The 12198-nt window shown below is 40.1% G+C and overlaps 1 protein-coding gene across 4 annotated transcripts in view; it reads left to right on the plus strand.

Moving 5' to 3' along the window:
- The window catches only part of unc5a (unc-5 netrin receptor A), a 322248-nt gene that overhangs the window by 276962 nt on the left and 33088 nt on the right, over positions 1 to 12198 (plus strand). For all 4 annotated transcript variants that reach the window (XM_017706248.2, XM_017706250.2, XM_017706249.2 and 1 more), the window contains one exon: positions 5799 to 6032. In XM_017706248.2, coding sequence (XP_017561737.1) covers positions 5799 to 6032 — 234 coding nt within the window. The remainder of the gene's footprint in view (positions 1 to 5798; positions 6033 to 12198) is intronic.

Consider the following 12198-nt stretch of genomic DNA (forward strand, 5'->3'; position numbering starts at 1 on the left):
AAGTGTATGGAAACACACTCAGTGACACTGGCAGGTTGACATATGTAAAAAACCCTGCATCTCCTCCGTTGATACACTACCCACCATGCTATTACCATGTCAGTGTCACTGCTGTGCCAAGAATGCTCCACCACTCACATAATATCTATGGTCCTGTGGTCAGAAACTGGACAATAATGAACATGGTAAAGGGGGACTGAAAGACGGTCTGTTATTGTACAACTATATAGTGGACCTACAAGGTAAATGGACCACATAAAGTGGTCAGCGAGTGGAATTACAAGTTGGAAGTAGAAGGCGAGTGTATGACTGTGTGTATAGTATATTTGCTGGCCCCACAACTTCAATCACCACTTCAGCTGTGTTCAGCAATATGTGCTCAGCTGGTCCATTCTGCCACACACTCCTCTCGTCTTTCCTCTCCTTTTGTTACCAGACTAACCGTATCCTCCATCAGTTGTTCAAACAGACCCTCAGACAGTAATCTTCTGAAAAGTGGTCTCAGGAGAAGACCTTGTCTAGAAGCTACCTAAAGACAGTGCCTTTCACAGAATCTCAGTTTAGTAGTGCAGAATCTTCATGATTCACCATGGTGACCAACAACATCAGCTGTTAGAGTTATTATTATTATTACTATCATTTTGCCATACTATTCAAATCTACTAATACACCATAAATTATGGAGTTACAACTTATATTTTTGCATTTGATTTACATTCTGTATCCATGTTTTCCACTTTTGTTTTGACATTAAATCAGCACAGTATTGCAAAAAACTTGCAGACGGTTTTTCTTATTGAAAGTCTAGAAAGCATGGGCAGCAATAGCGTTCAATCAAATTCAAATCATCATCTACATACAAACACAAATTCAATATGGAGTGACAGTTTTGAATCTGCACTTTTGACAGAATTTCTATGCTTGTTTCAATGAGCTGGGAAGGAAAAAATCTGTGGCTGGCGTTACACACAAACAAAATAGTGATACACAACATGTGATTACATACTTAGAACTGACCGATTTCACCAGATCAATGGACAAGAAAATGAAACAGAGGATGGTTTATTGAAAAAGAGACTCTTGTATATGTGTTGCATGCAACTTGATTTTTTTTATTGCTTTGTTTTACTGTTAAGTTGCATGAAATTATCTTGCAGCCATTTCACATTATGCAATTAGTTGCCCTGTATACAGTTAGTTTCACCCTGTTAAGCCAGCCTAAGGAGGAATACTTTTAGGCAAAAGGGTCATGAAAATGAGAAATATTCTGAAGCAATGTTTTTGCATCAAAACATCTTGTACATATCAAATGCAAGTCACTGTTTTGTGGAATTTCACAATATTGTGAAGATGGGCAGAATACCAATTATATCAATGAGAAAGTCATCTGCCTCTTACAAAATGGGCAAACTATGACATTGCCCAGGATGCCAAAAAACAGAGGGTTTCACTACCTCATTCAGGAGCTGAAACATTATTAACTCTTTCCCTCACAGGTCTGATCTCACTAACTCAGTTTGGGCTTGACACAAGATGAAGCACAAAACAAACAGACAGACCAAAGTTTGGGGCAGGAACATGCCTGAAACCCCTTCTTCTTCCAATCTAATGCCCTATAAATTCACATCCTCACCTTCTGTTCCCTTGACTAAAGGTTCACAATCCCCACCACCAGCACCTCGTCTCCTCCCTGTTCCTCAGTCCTACATCAGTCCTACTACAGCAGGGAAGGCCCCGAACTCCAGCCCAAGTTCTCAGAGTTCTCTCCTCCCCCAAAGTGCAAATAAGATCTCCTTTGCCGCTCACAGAATGTAGCAAATGATGACTTTGATCTACTGTCTGTTTTGGAAAAGTGAAAGTGGTGTGAAGAGCATCATTGCTTTGCTCAAAAGCTGAAATTTTGATTGAATTATCTCATCGGTTGCTGGAATCAATTTATTGTCGTCTGACTAAATTATAGAAATAAAATATGCTCTGTGTGTAAAGGTCTTTAAGGGCTGGACATGTTGCATCATGCAGCACATCATCACATAGCATCATGTAGCAGAGTGCTGTTAGAGGATGCCGGTAGGGAGAGCTCAAAAACGACAGGTTCAAGTTCATTTTTACACTCTACTCGTATACACAGAATGAAATAAAGTGATAAGCATCAGTTATTATGCTTGGCATCTGTTTACAACTTCTTCACAGACTGCTTTTGAGCTGAAAGATATGAGCAGAAATACTACTATCTCGGATAGTAATATTAGCTGAGTTAACTTACCTTTAGCATCTGTCTGTTTACCTAAAAGACTGACTGCCTTTCTCTGTGCAAATTTTAAGCCCATTTTCAGGCTTTCTGTGGTCTCAATATAGCTTTATTTGAATGTAGTAATAGTAAATAACTGCATGGCATGCTGTTCTCTTAAACAGTGCTCAAAGTCATGTTGGCACCTTTGTGCATACCTCCATGGTTTCAAGTTTTTAGATGCTGCGTGACGCAACTCAGTGCATCCAGTGTGCAACAGCCTTTAGAGTGGTCTAAATGGAATGTCACAAGACTGTGTTCTGATTGATATAACAATGGTATCTAGACAGTTCAGTTGAATTCTAGAACTGCATTTAGAATTCTAGACACAAAAAGCCTTGCTCTGCCATTGAGAGTGTTGGGGCCAGAATGGGACAGGCAGCGCACAGAGGAGGGGAGGAAGAGGAGGAACCAGAGGGAGAAGGATGAAGAAGCAGAAGGTGGGGAGCGAAGGTCCTCTTTCATGTTCGATATTGTGCATAAATTATTCAGGCCCCTCGGTGTGGCAGCAGTGGGGCGTCTGCTGAATGAATTGGCCTGTCTTAGGCTGGGGTTAGAAGAGCACTTTTAATCATTCACCAGTCCAAATATAGCCCACGGGCGACAGGTCGCCCCGCTCACCCAGGTACCCCCAGACAAAGGCAGGAAACGGGCAAGTTTGTCCTGGATAGGAGTCTTGGCAGACTGGCTTAGAGCAGTTAATTTCTCCAGAGAATGCAGACCTGTGAAGCGACAGGAAGAAGTGGCCAGCCTGGGTTGATATTGAACCCCTGGAACAGAGGCGTGGATTTGAGAGTGAGAGGGAATAGATATATCGTTGTTGACATTTCTAAAGCTTGTATCTCCATTTTTTGCTGTTTGTCCCTTTATTTATTTCTTTATTTCACATCATTTCAGAATGCCAGCTGCCTTTAACATTGCATGAAAATTTCATGACAAACGGACCAATGGAAATGGCCCAAAATAACTTGGAATAAAATGTTTGGAGAGTTCATTGTGATGGAATGGGAAATGCCTCATGTCGATACTAATTTCATTGATGAAGACAGTGGCTTATTTTATCGATCGGGAGGATGTAATTTCCTGGCCAAGGCATCCCTAGGAGCATGACGGTGGGACTGCGGCCGTGGGGTTGATTAGATGGCCATGAGTGGGAGGGTGTGCGAGTGTGAAAGTGAAAGAAAGTGGAGTCTCTGTGATGAGCTTCCTCGGCAAGTTCCTGTCACTACGGGTCCCACTTGCCTTTTCTTCTAATTAAAGCCACTCTGGGGAGCCATTATAAGATTGTATTTGACCACAGGCTACGAAAGAACGACATGTTTCATTAGGACATTGCCGCTCGGAGGGAGATTTCCTTTTTACCCTGCCACATTTTTCTCCATACCAACCTCATGCCTTATATCTCTTCATAAATTCTGTACAACACAGACATTCAGGCATGTACGAGTTTGCTGTTATACATTTCAGCATACAGGAGTCACCAGCTGGTGTGGCCATAATGAACGTCTCATATTTGAACGTCCCAGCATGGTCCCAGCTTCAATTAATTCATTCCCATGGCTGTTAAAGAAAAGTGCATCTAATTGTCAAAGCGGCTAATTGATTAACGGCTGGGTGAAGTGTAAAATGGCGAGGGATTGGTCACGCTGTTGCCTTGGCAATGTTAATGAGCATGGCCAACATGGGGGTCCAGGTCACATCTTTTCACCCGGGCCAAGATTGCATCACCAACATTCCGACCGGAGCTGTCTGCATCTTCTCTTCTTGCCTTTTCATTTATTGGCTGTATTATCAATTAGATAAAGAGGAAATTGCCAGGGAAGAATTCATTAACATGACATATTCCATGCCGTTTCATTTTTCTTATGCAAAGACCTACATTTTTGTTGTGGATAGAAATGTGTGTGTTGTGTATGTGTGTATGTATAACTGTATGAGTATCAAATATAATCACTTACATTTAAGGGTCTTGATCATGGGACTAATAGCACTAATAAAAAACAGGTAATTACAAATCAGCTCAATGATTCATTGGAATTCATTTAATGGGATTCAGATCTGAACTCTGGAGAAAAACACAATGCATCTTAAACAGCCCACACTGGCCTACAAGCACCCAGCATCCTTTTCTCTGCCTCTGTGTCATGCACACAATAACATTTCTGTTTTGTTTTTTTTTTTTTGTTTTTTTTTTACATAATTTGAAACCTCCAGGTGCCCTTTGAATTGTGTGAAAATGTTCTGATGAAGGCACCAATTGAAATGCCTATGACTATTTTACATCTATAATACACATTGAACATATATATATATATATAGGTACTTATTCACTATAATGACCACCCCTCATTTATTGTACTTTTAGTCAAAACAGCCATTAACTAGAAGTTATTCTTTCTTCAGAATTATGGGGGGAAATATGATGTCATTTTTTCAATATTTATAGAAGAGTTGTTGAAAGAATTTTGTTGTGGAAAGAATTCTGCATTTCCACACTTTCACAGTTCTGTCTTAGAAATCGGTTGCCTTTTCTGTGTCTCACAAACAAGGTAGTCTCAAACACATTCAGTGATGCTGAGGTCTGTTTTTCCTTTTCTCAATAATGGATTCTTGGCAGTGATACATCTATTCAGAACCATTTGTCTTCATACAGTGGATTTCTTATTATCCAGATCTGAAGCAAGAATCGAGCTTGACTTTCTCAAAGATTTAAGAGCTGTTTAGCTGATGGAAACCGTTTTGATGGTCTACCTGGTCTTGCATGGTTGCTAAAAGTTTAGAACATGTTGAGTTTCCCCTGCCTTATCTATAATTTTCTTAGAAATATGTCTTGAAACGATGAAAACATGTTTGTATTCATTGGAAATTTGAATAAATTAGTGGTGCCTTTTTTCCCAGTACATTCTTATATGTAATACATATGGAGCATATAATATAGCTTAGAACCCATGCATCAAGCACAAGTCAGGCACATGGCACAATCATATTTGGTCCACAAAATTAGTTTAATTTTCAATTAATATTAGTCTATTTCACCATGAGCTGCACTACAGTTCGCAGCATGCAGTGCAACATAATTTGCTTCAAGCCCCTTCCCCAACAATCTATGGGACAGCACCACAAAAAAAAAGAAAAAGAAAAAAGTGCCAGGTGTCTATTTCAAGCAAATGGGCAGTTTAAAAAAAAAACTACTGTAAATTAAACAGGACATTTAAAGAGGTTTAACACTTATCTGCAGCTAATGTAGTCTGTTGTTTGATATGAAACTGTTTGTTTTTCTTTAAAATTATTTTTGAATTTGGCATGTTTTCAATAAATAATGGCCAGTTGGGGTCATAGCAAAATGTTAACTAAAAAAACAACACCGTTGGCTCACAGATTTGGTGAGATTTCTTAAATATGGCACTTTTAGTGGTTCTGTTTAAAAACCCCAGCCTAGAGGTACTTAAACATATATGACACAAGTGTTCATCCGGAATTTGTACAAAACAGTGCTATGTATGTGTGTTAGGATGTGCTGCTGCTGGGAGAGGAGCTGGTGTCTGAGCCGTATTACTGCCAGCTGGAGGCGGAGACATGTCGCGTGTTCACGGAGCAGCTGGGCCGCTTTGCCCTGGTGGGAGAGTCTCTCAGCATGGCGGCCGCAAAGCGCCTCAAACTGCTGCTGTTCGCCCCCGCCTACTGCTCCACGCTGGAGTACAGCATCCGCGTGTACTGCACGGACGACACACAGGACCTCATCAAGGTAAACACAGTCAAGTTTTTCCTTTTGAGCCTTGGTACGTCTCAGTGGAGTTTTCCCAGCTTCTGTGACCCTCAATGATGTTTACTAGAGGGCTGGATCCACATTTTGGGAAAAGTACTGTTGGAGAAAGTACTGAAAGCAACTGAACTGAATTGGAGACACTGGATGTTATAGCAGTTCTCATTAAGCAACAGTCAAGAATGATGAAGCTGTTTCCACCTGTATGGTGGAAAGGTATAGTTTTTTAGCATGGCATATAATATAATGTGTTCTTATAGACTTTAGATTATAAGCTCCTCAGACAAAAACGTAGTCACCTTGCATGTTTACGGTGGTAGTAACTTCAAGTTTGTGCACATTGCACAAGGATGATCGGGCCATAAATACCTGTGGGGTGTGCACCAGGATTCATAGATTGAGAAAAGGTGGCGATTTTTATCACAAGCTACTTGAACAAACAATTAGTCACTTTGCGAGTTTAAGGTGGTTACAAATTTTTCATTGAGGGAGCTCATGTGCTCTATACTACATTTTTCAAATGTAGTTAACCTACATAATACTAGTACAGTGTTCCACAATTACATATTGCTTTCTTACTGATTTTCTTACTTCAATTGCCAGTACTGTTTGTGGCTTTAAAATTAAAAAAATTAAAAATAAAAAAATAACCAACAATGGCATAGAAATGAAAATAGCAAATGAACTATGATCAAACACAACAAAGAACATAAGACTCCAGAAATCGAAGACAAACATGTATAAATATATATATATATATATATATATATATATATATATATATTATATATTATTATATAATATATATATAATATATTATATATATATATAATATATATTATATAATATATATTATATAAAAAACTAAACAAGCCACAAGTGAAATCAATGATACTGGCCAAAAATATATCCTTTTAAAAAGTGAGTGCTGATTGGTTGTTGATATGTTGGTATAATGAGTGCTGTTTGGTTGCCTTTGTTGGTCTAGTGAGTGCTGATTGGTTGTTGCTGTGTTGGTGTAATGAGTGCTGTTTGGTTGCTTTGTTGGTCTAGTGAGTGCTGATTGGTTGTTGCTATGTTGGTGTAATGAGCGCTGTTTGGGTGCTATGCTGGTCTAGTGAGTGCTGATTGGTTGTTGATATGTTGGTGTAATGAGCGCTGTTTGGTTGCTTTGTTGGTCTAGTGAGTGCTGATTGGCTGTTGATATGTTGGTGTAATGAGCGCTGTTTGGGTGCTATGCTGGTCTAGTGAGTGCTGATTGGTTGTTGATATGTTGGTCAAGTGAGTGCTGATTGGTTGTTGATATGTTGGTCAAGTGAGTGCTGATTGGTTGTTGATATGCTGGTCTAGTGAGTGCTGATTGGTTGTTGATATGTTGGTCAAGTGAGTGCTGATTGGTTGTTGATATGTTGGTCTAGTGAGTGCTGATTGGTTGTTGATGTGTTGGTGTAATGAGTGCTGTTTGGTTGCTATGCTGGTCTAGTGAGTGCTGATTGGTTGTTGATATGTTGGTAATGTGAGTCATAATTGGTATCTTAGGGCAGTGACTGGTGATTGGTTGACTTTGCTGTGTGGTAAGTGCTGATTGGGCAGTTTACCATTCTGATCTGTTTCCATCTGTTTTCCATTCAGCTGCCTCTCTCCTGGCTGTGCTAGTTCAGCTTCTCTTTCTTTTTTTTCCCTTCTGAACGGATGAAGAATACTCAGGAGCTAATGCCAAAGTTGGCTCCCTGGAGGAGTGCGTCTGAGTAGCCTGTTAAGATTTCATTTGCATGGTTAATTAGTAAATGAAAAAGAGAAGCTCTGTGGCTGCGGCCCCGCGGTCACCACGAGAGACCTCAGCTGAGCGCTAGCCACTCCAACCACACGCAGCTTGCCAGAGAGGGAAAGAGAGAGAGAGAGAGAGAGAGAGAGAAGAAAGAGAAAGAGAGAGGGAACCAGAAAGAGACAGTGTGAAAGTAAGAAAGATGGAATGAAGGAGAGGGCTGGAAAGAAGAGAAAGTAAGAAGGATGGTGGGAGTCTGAGAGAGAGGGAACAAGTGAGAGTAAAAAAGAAGGAGAGCTTGGGCACCAGTGTTGGCCTGGTGGGCTTAAATGGAGCTGTTAGTCTTGCAGAGTTCAGAGGATTAGGGTTGCTGGAGCTGGATTGAAACCCCCAGCTCTGGCCTAGGCCTTATGTAGGAATGTCTGGAGAAAACTGGCATTTCCAGAGCTTCAGAAGAAACTGCTACAAGCCAACATTTGAGCTGTTAATGTAAGTCCAGCACTATTTGAAATGTTCCCAACAACTTTTCTTTACATTGGAAATTGTAATGTTCTGTTTAAAAACATTAGCTTAGCAAAAGATACAAAGATGTATTTTTGTGTGTTTGATATTTAAAGTACCCATGTATTTAAAGTATACATTTGGACCTTAGAACCACTGTTGTACTTTTGAGGGAACATTTCCATTATTTGTACCTTTACAAATGAAAAATGTACCTGCACAGAACCTTTATTTCTAACAGTGTAGTTAAGCTCTAGATACATTTCCTGCAGATTCAGAATAAATAAGCAAATTGTATCTCCTTATCTTACAGCACCTCAAATTAGGAAACTTTGCTCAGTTCAAATTGATAATTAATTTGTTAAATCTGTTACCAACCAACCAATGATACACGCTCAGCCGGAGATGTAAATACATGATCAAGAAACGTAAATAAAATTTGTAAGTTACTTAGTTATCACGCTTGGCTCCTCCCGCTGCCCCATGTGCTTGTGTTGTGTTTTCATCCCGGTAGTCCATGTGCTTTTTTGTTTTGGTTTTCACAATCCTGCCCCCTTGTTTCGTGACTCTGCCCCGATTGTTCTCACCTGTTTTCCACCTGTCCTTCGTTATCCTTGTTCATATTTAAGCCCAGTGTTTGCCCCTTGTGTTTGCTGGTTTTTGTTGTTTAATATGTTTGAACGTGTTTGATGTTTTGGGTTTGTTTGGTGTGTTTCTCATTATGTCTATTCTCCGATCTCTTCGTCTTGGCTATTTGAACCTGGACCGTTCTGACCATGACCCTGCATTTGCCCTTAATAAAAGCATATGCATCTGTCTCCTTGCCCCACCATTGCATTAGTTGTCAAGACAGCTACTGATGGCAAAACAAAACTAAAGTGAAATGAACCTGAAATTTGAAAAAGCCATGCTTATGTCATTTTTTCCCTAATAAATAGCCCACCTCATTATTTGCTTCCTTTTCTACAATATATATTTTTTAGCAATTTTTTTAATTAACATTATAATACTCTTAACACCTTAACATTTTCATATTAACCTTCTGGTTCCTACAGGCATTTTCTTCATTTTTGCACAGATTCTTAAACATTTGACTATTTATTTAATACTTAAATACAACTTATATTTAAATAAGTTATATTGAAAATATAAATATAGCATGATACCTACATATTACATACCAAAATGTTCAGAACAATCTCAGCTCTTTAAAGAAAAATTGAAGGCTGGTTTTAAAATTCCTAATTTCTCTTGTGAAAACATAGCTTTACTCATCTAGACACATTGTTTTGGTGCTTAACCAAAGTCTTGTGTTTACAAAAGTGGTGGAATGTATGAATAAAATATAAATGTTATCCTCATCGCTTTTTCCAAAACTGCTGGAAACTTTTTACACAACATTTCATGTCTGTGCTTGAGGCGAAGGTTTCCGATGTGATGTGTAAGTTCTGATTGCCTGAGTGTCCATTGGTCAGTTTCACACAAAATATAGACAGACACACCAATTACCAGCAGATGATGGACACATGAATCCACCAGTTACACACTGTGAGAGGCAGATGGCACGAATCCTAACTTGTCTTCAGTGGCTCATAACTCCAGATGTGAGTCACGTACCATCTCACGATATGGGCGACTCTATAGATTCAGGAACTATTTGAACTGGATTTCTGTGCCCAATTATCACAAAGATAATAATAGAAACACTGAGAAATGTCTAGTGTGCCTTTCCAGCAGGTTTGTCTACCCCAGAGGGTTCAAAACTTGCAAGTAATAAGAGGGAAAGATGTAGAACGTGTATACAGTGTCTGGGGCTTTGTGAAGTATAGAGGTAGAAAAAAGCATGGCTCTCACTTGTGAATCCACTGTTTTCCTATATGAACATATGTAACAGCATTTAATGCTAGTTAATAACTCGGCTAATTATTATTATATACTTTTTGCACTCAAATTAGCAGCTGCTTGATCTTTGGTGCAAACCTCTATGTACAATTCTAATAAAGAATCATTTTCGAGCTTGTGGTTTGCTGTTAATTTTGCCGTTACTTGCCAATTAGCAAACATTCCAAAGGTTAAGTCATCGATATCAAGTTACCATTACAAGGCTTTTTAGAAACGCAACCCTGAGCAGTAAAATAACATGGTTACATACACAAATAAACATAAATGGAGTAAAAACGAAAAAGAATACCTTGATTTCAAAAATGTTGAGACATTAAAAGTAAAAGACCAGGTTTGGTTTCTCTTCTCCTCCATGTAGTCTACTTTTACAAATAGTACCAAAGTAGTCAAATTGAATCCTGGTGAAAGTCAAGATTTCAAGCGCTTAAATCTGATCACATCATTAGCGGGTCATGAATTTCAGCCCCTACGGTAAAAAGGGAAGAGGGTGTAGTTTTGCACAGGCTTTATCAGCAGCTCGCGGCTAACAGCGGCCCACTGCAGCGCATGACCTTGACCTCTCTCACAGTCAGCTTGGCCTCAGTCCCAGGTGCCAGAGGCTGCCCTGAGGGAGCTTCCTCCGCAAGAACGTGACACTCGCCGCTGTCCACAGTTCTAAGTGCATTTACCGCGCTCCTCACGCAGGCATGCACAGACAGCTCGCTGCGGGAAGCCACAGTAGCCTTACAAGGCTGGTTTAGAGAGAGTCTTGTAGTGTGGCAGCGTAGGCTGAGTGCGCTGATCACTGTCAGGCTGAGATTGCTCACTTTCTACCTCCCTGGAGAGGATGATGTGCTGAGATCTTCACACACCCTTCCACAGACATGGAAGTGATTGCAACGATTCAAGCGAGGAAGATGCATGTGAGTCGTTGTAGTATGAGGCTTCAAATGCTGATGGTCGTTACCAGCCTTGGTCATAAAGAAGTAAGCAGAAATGAAAAAAAGATTACTAACTACAGCTGATCCCAATGGCATAGGATTGTCTAGGTGAGACATGTGCAATATAAACAAACATAAAATAGAACATAAGACTAAATTGAAAGACTGGCTGAAGGGCTATAATCAGATAAACAAGATACAGGTGATAAGAATAATCTGATGGTGCCAGAGTAACAAGTAATAAAAGCTTACATCCCCCCCATTGTGTAAACTGCATGTGTAAGCCATCAGTTGTTGAGCAATATCAAATAATCATGCTTATGGTTTCTTGTACTGTATGATGCAGTAGTGTCTTAAAAAGGAACAAAAGTACATTGTGTGGCTGTTTCTAGTTCATTCCTGTGGTGTTCCAAGTGGTTGCTAAGGTGTTGCTAAGCAGTTGGTGTGGTATGTACAGTGGTTGCCAAGGTGTCACTAGGCCATTGCTTTGGTGTTCCTGGTGGTTGCTAACACCACAGCAGTAGCCTAGCAACACTTCGGCCAACCACCTGGAATACCGTAGCAATGACAACACCATAGCAACCACTGTACACACCACATCAGCTGCTTAGCAACCACCAGGAGCACCACAGTAATGGCTGAGAAACACCTTAAGAACAACTTGGGATACCAAAGCAACAGGTCATAAGGCTGTTGCTTTGGTATCCCAAGTTGTTCTTAAGGTGTTTCTCAGCCATTACTGTGGTGCTCCTGGTGGTTGCTAAGGTGTTGCTAACCAGTTTGATGTGGTATTATAGTGGTTGCTATGGTGTTGCTAGTTCATTCCTGTGGTATCTCAGGTCATTGCTAAGGTGTTGCTAAGCAGTTGGTATGGTATGTACAGTGGTTGCTAAGGTTTTGATAGGCTGTTGCAATGGTATTGCAAGTTGTTCTTAAGGTGTTTCTAGTGGTATAGTGGTTGCTGAGGTGTTGCTAGGCCACTACTATGGTGTGCCAAGTGGTTGCTAAGGTGCTGCTAGGCTTTTGCTGCGGTATTCCAGGTGTTAGCTAAGGTGTCAGT

Source organism: Pygocentrus nattereri, chromosome 14 (genome assembly GCF_015220715.1).
Source record: "Pygocentrus nattereri isolate fPygNat1 chromosome 14, fPygNat1.pri, whole genome shotgun sequence".
NCBI classification, from domain to species: domain Eukaryota; kingdom Metazoa; phylum Chordata; class Actinopteri; order Characiformes; family Serrasalmidae; genus Pygocentrus; species Pygocentrus nattereri.